Source organism: Anthonomus grandis, chromosome 22, assembly GCF_022605725.1.
Source record: "Anthonomus grandis grandis chromosome 22, icAntGran1.3, whole genome shotgun sequence".
NCBI lineage: Eukaryota > Metazoa > Arthropoda > Insecta > Coleoptera > Curculionidae > Anthonomus > Anthonomus grandis.
Genome location: NC_065567.1, coordinates 4,008,184 through 4,025,982, shown reverse-complemented (window position 1 = coordinate 4,025,982; position 17,799 = coordinate 4,008,184). Strand labels below are relative to the sequence as shown.

General features: G+C 33.0%; 1 protein-coding gene across 4 annotated transcripts in view; it reads right to left on the bottom strand.

Annotated features, from left to right (window-relative positions):
* The window catches only part of LOC126749060 (M-phase phosphoprotein 8), a 167,031-nt gene that overhangs the window by 15,617 nt on the left and 133,615 nt on the right, over nt 1-17,799 (bottom strand). For all 4 annotated transcript variants that reach the window (XM_050458671.1, XM_050458672.1, XM_050458673.1 and 1 more), the window contains one exon: nt 15,211-15,423. In XM_050458671.1, coding sequence (XP_050314628.1) covers nt 15,211-15,423 — 213 coding nt within the window. The remainder of the gene's footprint in view (nt 1-15,210; nt 15,424-17,799) is intronic.

Below are 17,799 nucleotides of genomic sequence, written 5' to 3'. Positions count from 1 at the left end.
AGGTGCCTGCAAAAGTCCATATTATTTAAAAACTATTTTGTAATTTAGTCAAACTTATTTGCTTTACTCGTTTCTGAGTTATACCAATTTATAGCAAACATTTCTTGATTGATAAAAATGTGATTAACGCTAATTTTTACAATTACATCATAAATATTAGTTACTATGGCAATCATTGTTATCGCAATTGTTTTAAATAAAATTACGAACGTAAGTTATTACTGCTGTATCAAAAATATTGTCACAAAAAAATCTTGTTAAGTTTAAAAAAAAGTTATGACGTAAAAATGGTGCAATTTAGCTATGAAAAAAAAGTAGACATTGCTACACTGCTGAGTTATAGTAGGATTGGGGATATCAAATGGTGCATCAAAATGCCTTGCTACCACAAATTTATTTTGGTTTTTTTATCGAATGTATATGAAATTGAAAGAAAAATTGAATTTCTCAATTATTAATCCCAGGCGCCAGTTGGCTTATGGCGGCTTAAACCAGAAAATCTATTAACTTATAAACCCCACACCCTAAAGTGAAACTACAGAACTGGTCATGAATAAATAAAACCTTCCAAATTTTCAGACAAAACACTATATATTTTTTTGTATTTGATTCGCCAATCAAACCCAATAATTACAATAATTATTATTCTTAGTTTATTTTAAAAGGCTATTCTAGAGAAATAAATAATTCCATTCAAGATTTAAGTTTTAAACTCTAAACACCTTATAGTATGTGAGTAGTGACTATATATGAATTTGACAATAATGACCTTTAAAAAAAATAGATACAATTAGGAGATTTTATTATTTTATTGATTGCGTATCAAAATTCTTAAATATGTTATAAAGCAATTGACATTGACGGTGTTGAATTAAAATAGTATTGGGCTCCCTTATATGTATATCACGATAATATCCCAATTAAGGCTCCGCTACCTATTCTTTCGAGTGGCTGGTGCGGGGCACCGGTGAGAGGGGAGGAAGAAATTATTTTACGGCGGCCTGTATAGCGGAGACATTCTTAAGCCGGCAAGCGTTATATTCCAGGGCTGGTTTATTATAAAATTACGGTTTTTGGCTTTCCGACAGCGTGGCGGCAGTGTATGAGGTAGGGATATATATCATCGACACGCTTACTATTCACGCTAAAGGTAGACGTTCGATGTTTGCGATCCCGACAAGAGACAGCGACAACGACAGTTTTAACATCATTTGACAAAATGCGGTCGCATCAGTCTGTCGTCAGTCGTGGAGCGGGCGTTGACTACCCTGGTGGTTGATTTCATTTTATTAATTGAAAATTGGCGAAAATGTGCGATAAAATTGCTCTGTTATATCTATTAGAAGAAGAAGATGATTTGATTTTATACTACTACATGTACAAGCGCCAAAGAGGACCCATGCATCCCTTTTTAAAAAAAGAAGGGAAGAGGGATATTTTAAGATTTTATTATCCCAATATGTGAAATATGATGACGACATGTTCAGGAAGTTCTGCAGACTAAATTAAGAACAGTTTTATTTTGTTTTAAGTTTAATAGAGAAAGATATAGCATCAAAAAGTACAAGGTCGGTAATCACCCCCGAAGAGAAACTGTTTTTAACGTTAAGGTAAGTTTAGAAAAGTGGGATTTAAATAATCAGCATCGTAATTGGTGTCCTGGTGCACAGTCAATTTGGTAGGCTCAACTACTGTAGAATCTGTACTTATAGGAGAATATCCGCTATATTGTGGATTCCTGGACAAAGAACTGTTTGACGGTGTTATATTAGGCGCTGAATCCATAGACATTAGTTCATAATTGCTCAATACACTGAACACGTCAGACTTTGCCCTAATTCTTAAAATAGGCGGCAATTTATATAAAACAGACTGCACATGTTCACCAAAAGAAACTATGTCATCTTTGTTAATTTTTTGTTCAACTTGTCGTCCACATAATAAACTTTTCATCACGTTTTCTCTTTATGTGTCTCTTTGTTTCATATATAGTAAAAACTGGTCTTCTTCTTGACTGAACTCATCCTCGCAATCTATTTCGAAATCTGGGACATCGTTCTGTGAAGTACTACCCGACCCACTTTCTTTATTCAGATTTGGTATATTGGAAATGCCATCCCTCTGAAAAGACACTCCTAGGAAGTTCAAACGTTCATAAAACTGCCACTTGCTATTCTTAGGTTTAGCTGCATCTCCTGTCCCCCCCTTTCTTTTGCCTTTAAATCGATTATATGAATCTTTCACATATTTCCATCTTTTCTTGCATTCATCACCTGAAATAAAAAAAATACTGAAACGTAATCCAAGTTTTTTTTTCAGGTTCATGGCGACGGGAGAAACTCGCGCATCTTTGTCTTTCACTTATCGCATATCAGATTGTTACATATCACAGATAGTGAAAAATGTATTAAGAAGTTTCAAAAAAACCTTATCTCACAAAATATGCCACCACAATCTGAAAATGATTTTAAAAGGATCGCTGAGGAATTTTGGAATAAATGAAACATTCCAAATTGTGTAGGCGCGATTAATGGCAAGCACGTTCGTGTTAAAGCCCCCAAGAACAGTGGCTCCCTATATTTCAATTAAAAAGAATATTTCTCGATAGTCCTCTTAGCAACTGTAAATGCAAAATGCAAATTTATTGCAGTAGATGTCGGCGCATATGGCAAAGAGGTAGACAGTATCTTTAAGAAACCTGCAATGGGACGAAAAATAGCCACGAACAGTTACAATATTCCTAAAGAAAAAGGTTTACCCGGAACTAATCTGGATGTACCACATTTTTTAATCGGTGATGAAGCATTTGCAATCGATTCCTATTTGATGAAGCCCTGTCCTCGAAAAGTTGCAAAATCTGACAAGAAAAAAGATATATTTAATTACCGTATTTGCCGTGCTCACAGGGTTATAGAGAATGCATTTGGACTGTTATGTCAAATTTTTAGAGTTTGTCACACTCCAATAGCCATACTACCCGAAACATGCGATGGTCTGATAATGGCTGCTTGCTGCTTACGCAATCTTTTGCGAGATGGACATTTAGAAACCCAACAATCTGCTTTACTTCAATGTAATAATAATAACGATAATCAAGAAACCCCCACATTGAATATGGTACCTTTAGCATGGTGGTAGATTTGCTAACAGTGGCAGTTTAAGAATCAGGGAGATACTGAAAGAGTATTTTTCAAGTGAAGAAGGGGAAGTTTCTTGGAAAGAACGTATTATAGATCGACGATGCTAATAAAACAATATATTTTGTGTCAGAAAAGAAATTGCAAATTATTTCATTACTTAGTTCCTATAGTTTAATTGTATGTGCAGGGTGTGCCCCAGGGTTCTTGTAAAAGGTAAGTGATTACTCAATATCACGCCTAATATGAATTTTGACATACGCAACAATCAAAACAGACATTTGCGATATATCCTGATATCGCAAACGTCAAATTTAATTGCCCTGAAAGAAGTTACATATGTCTGTTCCATTTAAATACACGAAGTCAATTTATCATTACCGTTTTTGGTTCCCCCGTAAATGCCCCGGGACATCGAATTTGGGACACCCTGTACATTCCATTTTACAGAACACTATGTACTACATGATACATACTGCTTTTATTTAAGGCCTTTCCAATATCTTTCCATATATTTTCCCGTAGCACACCGTCTTTGTAACTTTCTAATGTAGGATCATAAATTGGTGGGTTCTGATGAACTTATTTTATCAATTTTTCGTCGTCTTCTACAAAGAAATTAGAGGCACCATTTTTTACTAAAAATGCTGGTACTTCACTCGCGAGACACTACGACACTACTGCTTCAATGGGGGTAGTGTCTAGTCGCACGCGAAAATGAGCAAACACCGATATGCCGCGCGACGCTGTCGCTTCCTTTGAACTGAGTCCTATTCAGTTCTATTGATTCGGTGTCTTGAAAAGTTGTCGCTGTCTCTTGTCGTGGTCGCAAACATCGAACGTCTACCTTAAGAGTTATTGGTCTAAGTTGTTTTAAAGAGATGTTAAATATGGATGAGTATTATAGAAAAGGGACAAAAACATGACTTGAATGAAAACACGAGGTTGAATGCAACAAGGAAACGTCTAAAAAAGAGAATATAGCTTACGCTATAGTAAACGATATTTTTTTATTTGAACAATGCCATTGATAAGGCATTGGTACACGGATCCAATGGCAGCTTAATTTTTTAGTGACGCCCTTACACGCGTTTATATACAGGGTGATTAGTGACCGATACGTTAGATGTAAATGGACATTGAAATTTTCTGAAAATTGGAAGGTTTTTATCGTGGTTTATTAAACCACACTTTATCATCTAAAATAATTTTAGAATTGCGACGTTTCCTGAATGTCCTGTATATCACTTTTTTTATAATTTTTAAATCATGGCACTGTATCTGTAGCCATTTTTGACAAAAAAATAGCTATCGATTTTTAATTAATGAAAGCCTGGTGAAATAAATAAATAGCTCACGTATCATCGACCATCAAACTCTGTATATAGTGCAAAATCTATAACCGTTATTAACAGTTAAAATACCTTTAATTTAATATAGCATATTCCTATACCTAAGTAGTTGCGTTTTAGGAATAAATACTCATTTTCATGAAATTTAGTAATTTTTTTTATTTTGTAAATTACCTACTTAGTTAACCATGAAAATGGCACAAGGGTTTAATAAATGACCGTGACATATTAAATTAAAATATTAATATTGTATTTTATGATCAACTTAAAAGTCTAAAATGGAAGATTAATTAACTACTCAAATTAGGTTTTGATGAGACGAAAGTGTAAGCTTTGAAAAGGCTAGAATTCTGTGAAAACATTTTGATCCACATTGATGAAGATGCTGACTTTCTAATAAAAAATAATTTGGACTAACAAAACAAAATTTTTCAGAGATGGAATATTCAATAGAAAAAATAATTATTTTTGGGCTAATTTAAATCCATACGCGACAAAAGAAATGGGTTTCCAACAAAAATTAAGTTTCAATGTCTTTTACCTTTTAAAAGACAATGAACTAAAATTTGTTATTTATGATAAACTACTAAATTCCGCCAATTTTAAGAAGTGTTGTAAGCAATTTTTTGGAAAATCTGCCATTGCAAGATTTTTGTACTTGTTTCAACTTGATGGAGCCCTGTCTCACTGTGGAGATGTGCAACAAGAGAACTGCACGACATGTTCGATGATAGATGGTTTAGGCGTATGAGACCACGGGATTGGCCGGCAAGATCGCCAGATCTGATACCCTTTCATTTTTTTGCGGTATAATATAAATGAAAGAATGCACGCAACACCAGTAAACAGTAAAAAAGAGCGTTGTTAGTGAGTTAGTGAGTTAGCGTTGTTATGTTAGTGAGTTATTACCTTTTCGAAGAGCTGGATGAAAGCGAAATTAGAAGAGCGACGAATGTATCCACTATCCACCAGAAAACGATTTTATAAAAAATGTTTAGAGCATAATGGTAGTCATTACGAAAATTTTCGAAGTATTTTTTAGCATAAATAAGATTGTTTTTATCCATTGGCTGTAAATCTAGATATAATGTGTTAAATTTTCTACATGTTCTTGCTATTATTTGAGCAAATTTTCTAGGGAAAATAAAAATGTTTAAAATTATCAGATTTCAGGTAAATCAGGATTTACTTCTAAAATGTGGCCATTTAGGTATAGGAATGTTTTATATTAAATTAAATTAATAAATATAATCAATTAAATTAAATTAAAGGTATAATAATTGTATATTAAAATAAAATATAATGTAGAGGGTTTCATTTAAAAAAATAGACTTTTCCCCATTTTATTAAATAAATAATTTTAATTTAATTTTCTATGACCCTGTATATTGCTGATTATATTAGATTATGGGAAGTTGATCAAGATGGTCTCTTAAAGTGATGTTTAAAATTTGATCTTTTTAGGAACTCAAATTGGTCAGATATATACATTAGGAATCAAGTCATTAAGTAATAGGTAAAGGTCGCTACGTCACTTCACATCATTTTACCTATTTGTCTGCTAAACAAATTTCATGCATGACTTCAATGGTACCAGTATATGAAGTTGTGAACTTAATAACACTATTAAGTTCACAACTTTATTAAAAGAAAATAAAAGACTTAGAAATAACTACAAGTAAGCCTTTACAAAAGTACTAACTGTATTAGTCCTATATCAATTTTAAAAAAATAGAATCAAATACACACACTAGTAAATGCTTATATTCATAAAAATAATTATTTCTGTTTAAGAAATTGTTTATATTTAATTAAATTGAAATTATTTGACCTCGTCATTATATTGTTTAAAAATACATTAGTTGAATAAAATATAATACGGACCTGAAAACCTCAAACGAAGTAGTTAGATAATCCGTAGCGGACGCCACGTCGCGGCGTTTAAATATGCACTTGGACGGGTCTAGGATATATCATTTTTTTGCGAATATAATTTTTTTTTTAATTATTTTTGTTACCAACCTATAGAAGGAGGTCTAGATACCTAAAACTACTTTAAAATATGGTGTGAAATCTACTATTATATTTATTTTAAATTGCCTTGAAGTATGTCAATATTTAATTGAAAAATTCACATATCTCTTAATTTTTACTTCACTTAGTTTTAGGCATATATCAAGAAAAGTGCAACGGTGTCCAAATAAAACGATATATGCAAAACCTCTAAAAAGCCATTTTCGTGGGCCTGGGAAGCGGAGCCTTAATGTAACCGACGTGATCTTATAAACCCTACAATATCTTTTTTTTGTATAAGCAATGAATTATATAAGAGTTTAATATCGTCGTTTTCCAACGTTCAGCAATAAAAAAAAACTTAATAAGAGCACCGACCACTATATTTGTCTAAAACCAATTTTAAATCCTGAAACCGCTCTAAAATCTGAAAAATTGACGAAATAGACAGCCAACTTAATCAGCAACTCTCGCTCAATATATCTCGTCGTCTTTTTCCGTTTACCCCCAGAGGATTTTCGCAAACGACAGATCGCCCCTCCGATGAACACCAGAAGGCAATCACTTTTTATCTCCAACACACCAACCCAAACCCTCTTAATTCCTTTAAGCTCAAAAAAACATAATTAGGCTGCCATATAATCAATAAAGCATAGCAATTAAGCCAAAACCCAATCAAGTTTATAATTACGAAAAATTAATTAAATAAGAGATTTCTAAAATCCAAATACAACTGACCATGTACGACACCTGTTAGACATGATTATACAGATATGATCATTCTAACTTCGCCTATAGGAATTATATATCGCGGTAGGTCTGGCAACGTTGTGACAACATACTCGAAGCAGCGGACCCCGCCGAAGCCCGAAACCGAAACGCGAAACCTTTCAGTATTCTTAAGACGTTCAAGCGGGGTTGCACTGCTCTGTGGCAAATTAAAAAAAAAAAATTGTTTCGTTTGAGTCTTTGCTACTGCCTGTCCTAACAGTAAAAAATAAACTAAAAACCGACTGCAATAATGTTGTAAACATAAATTAACTAAATATTGGACAGGAAATAAAAAAAATAATTCAAAATAAAGCAAGAAATTAAGTTAATTTGATAATATTAAATAAAAATTTAAATTATCTTATGTCAGGGTAAAAAACGCCACCCTGTTTAGCAGTGCAGTACGTCAATCGATCATAAAACGACCTTCTCGTGTTCGACAACATTTCAATGGAGATACTATTAAATGCTTGCCTAATTTTAACACAAAGCTCTTCTAAATTATTCATTCATTTCATTTTCGTGCCTATAAATTTGTTCTTTTAGGTATCCCCAAAGAAAAAAATCATTTGGGGCTCAATCGGGGCTTCTAGCGGGCCATTTAATAGTACCGTTTCCACTGATTGTTCGATCAGGGAAAGACGTTTCGAGAAATTGACGTACCACTAATGCGTTATGAGCGGGACAACCATCCTGTTGAAACCAAACTTGTTCTAAATTGATATTGAGCCCTCGAATAGCAGGAAGAACTTCATCCCTCAAAAGCTTAAGGTATTTGTTGGCATTAAGGTTTCCATCGATAAAAAAGGGCCCATAATTGAATCACCTAAAATGCCAGCCCGTACATTAACCTTTTGAGGGTATTGTGTATGTGTTGGTATTCTTATGTGCTTATTTTCTTTCGAATACCCCACTGTAATGGACGGATTATGTTTACCACAAATAGAGAAAGAGGACTCATCTGAAAACAACATAACTGCTAATAAACATTTCGTCCCGATTTGCCCTTTCTTCATGTACTACAAGCAATACTTCATGGCAAAATTCTATCCGTCTCTCATGGTCCTGTGGGAAAATTTCTTGGGTTTTTTGCAACTTATAGCACTTGTACTTATTTCTTTTTAAAATTCTTCTAACCCTTAAAGGCTCAATACCCGTTTCTTTGGCAATGGTTGTACTATTGCAAGGAAAGTTCATTTCAGCAACAGCACAAACATTAACCTCTCGAAGCTCCCTTTCTTCGCCTAACGGTCTAACAACAGGTGGTTGCTCATTTGCGTAGCATTTCCTGCAATTTTGCAAGCACCCAAAGGTCTCAAACCTATGGATAATTGCAAAAATTGTGCTGCATACGGGAATGGGTCGATTTTTGAACGTGAATGCAATTCTACCTGATATTTATCGACAGAACTGCCGGCATAATACCACTTAATAATTTGCTTTTTTCCCTCAAGAGAACACATTTTAACAAGAAAATAGCGAGCGGTTTTAAATTTATTCTTTGCTGATTAATCAGGAAGCTAGGAATAAAAATAAATCTCATATTGGCGGTGCAGTGTGATGGGGATAAGAATTGTCTCGTTTTTCGACGAACGAGCGGACAGCCGTGCAGCAGAAATATCAATGTTGCCAAACGTATTAATTTGTAGCGTATTGGAAACGGCATGTATGGTGCCCTCTGTCTGTCTCATGCGGACTCCATATGTCCCCTCTCGCTTACGCTCATAGACTATTTCCTATAGGCGAGGTTTGAATGATTATATCTGTAGACCAAATATGTGCTATTTATCTCTAAATATGTAGAAATGTATAATATATTGATCGATTTAGGTCTAGCTATAGTCTACTGTTTAAAGATAGAACTATACTTAAGCATGTTAAAATAATTAGGAATCCTCAATACAAAATTTAGAATACTATTATTGTTATATTATTGTTATATTGGTCAATACAGAGATGTCACCCACTACATTATTTCGGGTATTTAAATTTACTTACTTAAAATTACTTACAAGATATTAGCTTTGTTCGCAGTAACAGTTCTGAAAGCACCCTGGATCAATCAGGAACTCTTCGTCCTTTAAGGATATGCGCATGCGTGATGTATAACCGGTTCGGAATTTATTTCAACCGCGAATGATTTACGGACTGTCCACATCTAAATTTGTTTGGGTTAGTATAGGTTATGTTTTTCGATTATTTCGTTTAGGAAGGACTTTTTTTTTAAACAGTAAGGATTTAAAGCAGGGAAATGGATAAGAAATACTTTAATAAATTTTAATGGAGTTATTTTCTCTGAGTCTTCTTTTTGTTCTTTATAATATGGGGATGCAGCAAATCGTCTCCAGCTCATTCGAAAATGATGAAAATACAAGTTATCATCAGATTGTTGGTCAATCAAAATATACAACATTTTTTGGAACATCGGTAACTTCTTAAAGTTTCTCCAAATCCTCATTACTGTAACTCATGATAAATGGTAAATAAAAAACATGGTAATTTTATCACTAATCTAAAACAAAATCAATTTAATTAAACAGGAATTTCTATTTAAGTAACAAACTACCCATAAAAATAACAAAAAACAGTAGGACAAGCAATTATAATTTGTAATAGTAACTATTATTGATTTTAAATTTAAAAATAAAATAAAATAAGCTCCAGTTATCAGAAAATAAACACAAAAAGATTAAATAGTCGACATACCTCAAATATGTCATTAAAAATCTACTGCGCAAGTCTAGAACTCAAAATTCTAATGAGAGTCCAAGGATCCATTGGACTAGTTACAGATTGATCCTGAACAAGTAACAAAACATCCGCGAATGGCAGGATTTCGAACTAGTTCAGGTTCAAGACTGGTCACCGCGAACGCTCTTTTTAATAATGCGCATGCGAAGTAATTCTAAACTTGTCCAGGACCGTCACCGCGAACAAAGCTATTGTTTAAACGCTAGAATTGCTAAATATTTATAAATGAACGTTACAACACGTGACTGGTGTTTGGAGAATACAAGTACAGTTTTAGGGAAGAAAAAGAGCTTACGCACGCCGTTATCCCGCAGCGCCGGCCCGAGGATATTTTAGCAATGGAGCGCGATCCAATTTTGGCTAATCCAATTTTGGTCAATCCCTAATATATTAAGTACCTATGTAAAATGTATCGTCTAAGCAAAAATAGAACATCTTTCTCATATATTCTTATTTATTTTCTTCCTATTTTTTTTAGAGTTTTGATATTACTTAAGGTAATAATAGCGACTTCATAATAATTAAAAAATGACAACTAGGGATTCAAAATACTTTTTTATTAGCACAAAGTAACAACAAAACTTACAAATAATAACGTAACTTAATTTTAAGTAAATCTCTGCTTTCGAACTTTTGAACTTGCAAATTTTTCTATGATTTCCTTACAGGATAATATCTGAGCAATGTCATTCTCAATAGATAGTAAAACTAAGTCAGAAAGTTTGCCTTCAGCTAAAGTTGACCTTAAATACGATTTGATCAACTTAAGCTTACTAAAGCTACGTTCACTTCACCTTTGGCCACTGTTACTGGAATTGTATAAAATATACGTAGAGCTGTCCAAACGTTGGGGAAGGTATCCTGCCAGCTATTTAAAGCTATGGTCTGAAGAACTTTTGGATGAATCTTATCATCATCTAAAAATCTCCCTAAATACAAGATTTCGTTTGCAAGTTCCAATCCCGAAATATCGAAGTCTTGGTCATGTTTTAATATTTTGTCTAAATTAAGGCAGGATTTTTTTAAATTTTCATCTGTGTTTTTTAGATTATACGTAAATGACCAAATTTTGCTCATTGCAGTAAGTTGCGTAAATCGTAACTCTATTGAGTTTATAGCAGTGTCTATCATGGGATAAAAAACATTTATTTTAAATAATGTTTTAGGGTCGTTTGGCGACTCATCTTTATGTTCATACGAAAACAGGGTTTTTTTTCTTCTGGAACGCACTGTTTCAAATACCTAATAAATTTCTCTAGATTTTCGGCCAGCTATTTGGCTTCTGAGCTCGCTACTGCATCATTTGCCACTCGATAAGCTTTTTCCAGGGCATTTTTTATTTCCGCATATTGATATCGCACTGCTTTCAAACTGCTGATTCTGCTTTCTCATCTCGTTTCACATAGCTTTTTTAGAGTTAAGTTCTTTACATGATTTGAAATAACTTCCCACCTCTTTGTTGAATTAGAAAAAAAAAACAAACAAGCGTTGAAGGATGCCAAATAAGGATACTGATTTTACTGAAGATTTAGCCGCATCAGCAACCACAAGGTTTAAACTATGGCAGCCACAAGGATTAAAAAATGCCCTGGGAAAATGTTTAGATATGCGACTTTGGACTCCTTGTGTTGTCCCACCATATTAGCCCCGTTGTCGTAACCTTGTCCTCTGCAATTTTTTATATCAATGTCGTATTTATCAATAATTTCATCCCAAAATATTCCGGTTAATTACTCTCTGCTAGAATCTGTTACAGGTTTATAAGCAAAAAAGCATTCACGAACACAAAATTGATCAAGATCAAAGAATCTAAAAGTAACACTCATTTGTTCAATGTGACTTATATCAGGTGTGCAATCTAAAATAATTGAAAAATATTTGGTCTTTTTCATTTTTGATACGAACTTTGGTTCCCAATAAATGTATTATTTCATTTTATAATCAATAATTCAATAATTGAACTAAACCGAGAAAGTTGCCATTTCTTGGAGTATTTAATTTATCACTATTTCGACGAAATTATAAGTTATGTTCAGCTAAAAAAAGTGTAATAGCCACCATTCTTTCCAGAACAGAAGCCGATCTAAATTCTTCATTTTTGAGTAACATTTGAAGGTCTTTATCAATTCCAAAACACGTCTTTAATCTTATTGATGTTTCGAGCCATGTGGTCAAAGCTAACTGGTTTGAGTTTTCATGTGCTCTTAGTACTGGGGATATGTGACCAATCATCAAAGCTAACGTTACCAAGTTTAAAAAGCTTAGACCGGGCAAATAGGTAGCAGCAAAAGCAATAAATCTTTTTTGTAGAGTTTGAGTATATCAACCATTTTCGATCATAAACTTCATTATTTGACATGACCCGTCGAAAGTGAATATTAGAAAAATGACGCCCTCTTTCATTGCGTGGATATTGTTTATCTATCAGTTTACCGTTGTGTGGTCCTTGTAATATAATAAAGTCTATTATTTTTTATGAAAAAGGCAACGGCCATTGAGCGATATCTTCTGATATTTCTGTATTTGGGGATTATTCGGTTGTTACTGCCGCAGGTGATGGAGGAACATCATGAGAATCTCCATCTTGAACATTTGGGACACTTTCAGAAATTGCTGGTATGGAGCTTTCTTTTGATTAGCTTAAACAAGATTTTTCTCTGATTTTAAGATATTTAGCAAGTTAATTAGCGCTTTTTTCTTCATCAGCTTCTCTCTGTTGTTTTCGCTTGAGATTTTGATAACCTGATAATTTTTTAGGCGGTTGCGTCATTTTAACTGACGATAACTAGAAAAAATTAAAATAAAATTTAAAATAAAAAGGTTTTCAACATTTCATAAATGACAATAATTCTGTAGGGTCATTTTAGAATTTTAAAATATCGTTCGTTAAAAAGTTAAATGGTAAATCTCGAATGGCGTAGTGTGTTTAATAAAAAATAAACCGAAAAAACTACGCAAATTTTAAAAAATGCATACATGGCACTGGTGAAATTTGAACAATAAATTTTATTTAAAAAAAAGTGTTTCTATGTATATCCGTTAAGTATCTATTAAATTTCAATGAATTATTAATTACCTAAAGCTATTTTATTGATTATTATTAGAATAATAATCAATAAAATAGCTCACAAAATCCACAAGAAACAAACATAATTTTTAAATTTTCGCGTGTCGGGCGATAAAATAAGGTAATTCATTAAAAGAGTGTACTTACAATCAAAAACACTAAACTTCTGCTCTAATTTCTAATTAATGACACAAAAGGACCTGCGCAATCCAATCTCTGTTTTGCTATTATGCAATAAAATTAACGAAACTACCGGCGTGTGCGGAGCGGACCTGCTAGATGCTTAAAGCGACGGCACGCGGGGTGGGTTTGTCTAGGATTGGTCGAAATTCAAAAAGCGGCAATAGCGGCTACGAACATTGTTGCTGATACAAAACTTGCATAAAACATAATATATCTTGTTCTTTGATAATGGGGTGTAAAAATTTTAAAGTTTTTGATAGCGGTTTCCATGTTTTTTTTAATAAAATTTAAGGGCAATAAAAAAATGGGATTTTTCTGAAAAAAAAATCGATTTTTTTTTGGGAGAAAAGGTTTTGAAAAAAAAAATTTCTATATTTTTTTTTGGAAAGAGTTCATTGATCCGGCGCCTGGAGCGGCCGCTCAGTTCGCCCTATAGTAGAGCCGGCCCTGGTTATCCGCATAGAAAAATCCCTGATTCAAAAACCTTTTCAAGTGCATGTCAAACTAAGAAAGAATATGACAGCTTCATAAAACTTAAAAGAGAAACAGACGGTACAAATAATGAAAATTCTGCTTCTTAATTCTAAGATACCCCTATCAGATATAAAAGAAAATACCAGTATTACCATACATTTTTCGTGAAGAATTCTGCATAGAAACTCTTTTCGCCCGTATAAAACATAACTACTTCAGAAATTAGAGACAAGCGTATATGTTAGGAAAAATTGATTTCTTAACAAGATTTTCCGATTTGGACAGCCAAGAAGCAAATTTGTAAGATGCAAAAAATCTTATGGAGCGACGAAAATCGATTTCATAATAATGGAATCGTTAACAGACACAACTATCGTTTTTGGTCCGAAAACTAACCTCGCTGGATTACAAAAACAGGTAATCAACTAATTTTTTGCATCAATGTTTGGTGCGGCATATTAAATGGTTTTCATATCGGACCTCACTTTTACGAAGGAACTTTAAATGCAGATCGCTCTTTAAGATTTCTTCAAACTATACTTCCGGAACTATTGAAAGAAGTTCTTCCTGAGAGTAGAACGAATATGTGGCTTAAGCAGGATCGAACGCCTGCATATAATGTATAAAATAGTGACGAGGTATTTGAACACAATACCCCAATATTGGTTTGGTACTAATGAACCAGTAAGGTTATTAAATATATATTAATTATTTTCTTTAAGGTTACCTAAAGAACGTGGTCTATGAACAACCTATTGAAGATATGGCTGATCTGATTAACCAAATTAGTGCAGTGTGTGCCGCTATTACAAGAAAGACCTTCTTACAAGTGACCGAAGCTTATGTGTTAAAAGTTTTTGGTAGATGTTTGATTTTGGTAGTGTTTGAGCAGATGGACATAATTTATTTATCATATTATTGCAACTAAATGGCTAAAAAATAATAATATAAAATCATACTTAAATAGTTGTACTCAGAAATTAACATGAAACAATACCTGAAATCTTGTTGAAAAAAAATCAGTTTTCATCTTCTCCCGAAGATGCTAATATCGTTAGCCAAACACGTGTCGAGAGTAAAATAAAGAGTTTTAATTAGTGGTAAAACTGTCTCGTAATTTCAATGAGCATTAATTACATTTTTTTATCAATCAAGAAATGCTTACTAAAATTCGATAAAAACACTCATAAACGAGTACTTAAAATAAACAAGTTTGCTACTTTTGTATGCGCGTATTTTGAGTCAAGTTCCTGCAATCGAATAATTTTTCGACGCGTCGCGACACCTAGTTCTTTCAGGCGTCGAATTTATTAAACTTTGAAAAATATCTAAATTAAATATTTATTTTTGTTTTACAGTTATTGGCGTGCGGAGTTTTAAGTGAAAAACTCTGTATATTGTAAAGTGATGTATGTATGTTAAAGTACAAATACTTGACTGGTATACGAAAAACACTCTATACTTGCCTGTAAACCGGGTATATGTTTAACTTCGTTTTCTAGCTGCTTAGTTCTTTCCAAACTGAGAGCTAACGCATCTCGTATCGTCTGTAAAGCCATAGGACTCAGTCCGAACGACTCTGTACTGACGGCATCGAGTTGGTTACTTGGTAGATTGGGAAGACATTCGGAACGTAATGAAAGGGAACCAATTGAAGGTACTCTACACATATGGTCTGGAACAAAATGCATTTAAAAATTTTCTTCTTACTTTTATTTTGATTTATAAGACCAGTACTAAAACCATTACATTAATAAAATACAGGATTCTAGTAACTATTAACTACTGACAAAGATATATGCCTCTGGCAACAAAATCTGAGTAGGACCTTGTCAACAAGGAAAAAATATAAGTCCCTGAGGTATTTTTTCGTTTTTGGTAAAAGCAAAGTTTACAGAATATACTATATAAGTTGCCGCACTCTCAATCTACGCGAAGGTCGGCGATACCCTCGCCCCTTGTCCCAATCGGGGTGTCCAGGGTCCCGTTGGTGCCGTGTTGTATGCACAGTGATTCACATTTGCGTTGAAAAATGTTGATTTATACTTTTCTGCCAATTTGATTTTTGCTTTGCATTCTCCCCATCACTTAATCATCCAAATAAGTCTTTAGTCACATTGTTTATAGTATTTAAACTCAAAAATAAATAAGCCTAAGCTATTTAAAAATTTTTGTTCTGTGGAACGGAGATTTTTTATAATTTCAGTGAAAATCCAATATAAAGAAATATATTTTTGTATCATAGGATATTAATTGTTTTCGAGGATTATTTGTAATTATTGTAGGCGCTGACAATTCTGATGCAGTTGTAAGTAAGGTAGGGAGAATATCAAGCAAAATTCCTCGACCCAAAGGATATTTCTATTCAGGTAGATGCATTTGTTCAGACAAGTAAACAGATTACGCAAGGTACTCAAAAATGTTACTTTTATACAAATAATATGCTGGTAATTTCTTTTACCTTTCTAGATAAGCCCTGTCAAACATCCATGAAAATTTCACAAGAACGCCAAGAAAAGCTAAATTGAAATTTGGCGATAAAGGGCCTCAGAAAATAACTTTCTAAATCTAAAAAAAACTCGAGTTTGGAATAACACTAGATGATGTTATACAGTTTCTGGACTGCAATTATCCAGCAGAATCCTGGGCTTTTCGAAAAGTTCAGCTGTCTCTTCTGGATAAAGCACCTAAGGGCTGGCGATACAATGATGAATATAAGCAGTTTGCATTAACTGTTTACTTTCTTGGCCCTAAAGCGTACAAAAAAAAAATTCAAAAATTTTTCCATTATCATCCAAGTATACACTTGTATGAACGTTTTACAAAACAATGGGTAATTAATTCTGGATTTAATGATTTTATATTTGAGGTAACAAAATTGAGAGCCTCTTAGAAGACAAAACAAAAGATTGTATATTATGTGTAGATGAAATGTCTATTAAATCACATTTATACTATGTTATTTTAAAAGATAAAGTATTTGGTTTTGAAGAAGTTAAAATTATCTGAAGATAATCCGAATTTCTCTGTAGACGGCAAAGATATTCTTTAAATGTTTGATCAAGTCTACAAGAAATATATTTTTTTACAGACACTTATATTTGTCAATGAACAAATAGATAAACATTATTTGGAACAAATCTATAATTTTGGTAGGCAAAAGCAATACCGACTTGCACCAAACTTATCTAACGAACACATTTTTCCCAATAATTTTGCAAGAATTAAAATTAAATTTGCAACGCAAGTATTCAGTCAGTCGCAATAGCCATGTTTACTTACATTGATATTAATGTTCTGCCTGAAGAAGCAAAGCCTACTGCAGAATTCATTAAAAAAAAGAATGCATTTTTTTATATTAAACTGATCAAATTTAGAAAATGTCAACGCCTTTTATGGGAACTAAGAGACAAATTTTGTTTTTACACAAAATGGACGATCTTTTAATAAAAATAGAAGTTGTAATCGATTCGACTGGAGGAAATGTAACAAAAAACTAAAATTTATTTTTTCTGGAGGTTGACTATTAAGGCTATTTGTATTTTATTTGAAAAACTGCAGGGCATGGGATATAACTATTTTTTTACTAGGAATCTGAATGAAGATTTTCTGGAGAATTTCTTTGGCCAAATCAGAAACCGTTTTGGAAATGTCGAAAATCCAACCCCCATTTAATTTTATCTGGCCTTCAAAAAAACGTTTGCATTGCGTTATTTTCAACATTCCGATGGCGCCAATTGTATGGAGGATATTAAAAAGGTTCTACTAATACTCAGTCCAGAAATTCTTGAATTAGAGAAACATTTTCTTTATCTAAAAGCAATTTCAACCCAATTAAAGTCCATTCAAATGATTACACAAATCTTGAAACTCCGAAGGGTAATGTTTAATGTAATTTTATGTAACCGGATATTAATTAAACAAATGTTAATGTTCCTGTGATGTTTGCTCAGAATTTTACAACTCTAGTGAATTAAATTATTAAAAAAAAAGGCATTTTGTGAAAATAAAGAATATAGTAAAACTAAACACGGTGTTATGTTAAAAATAT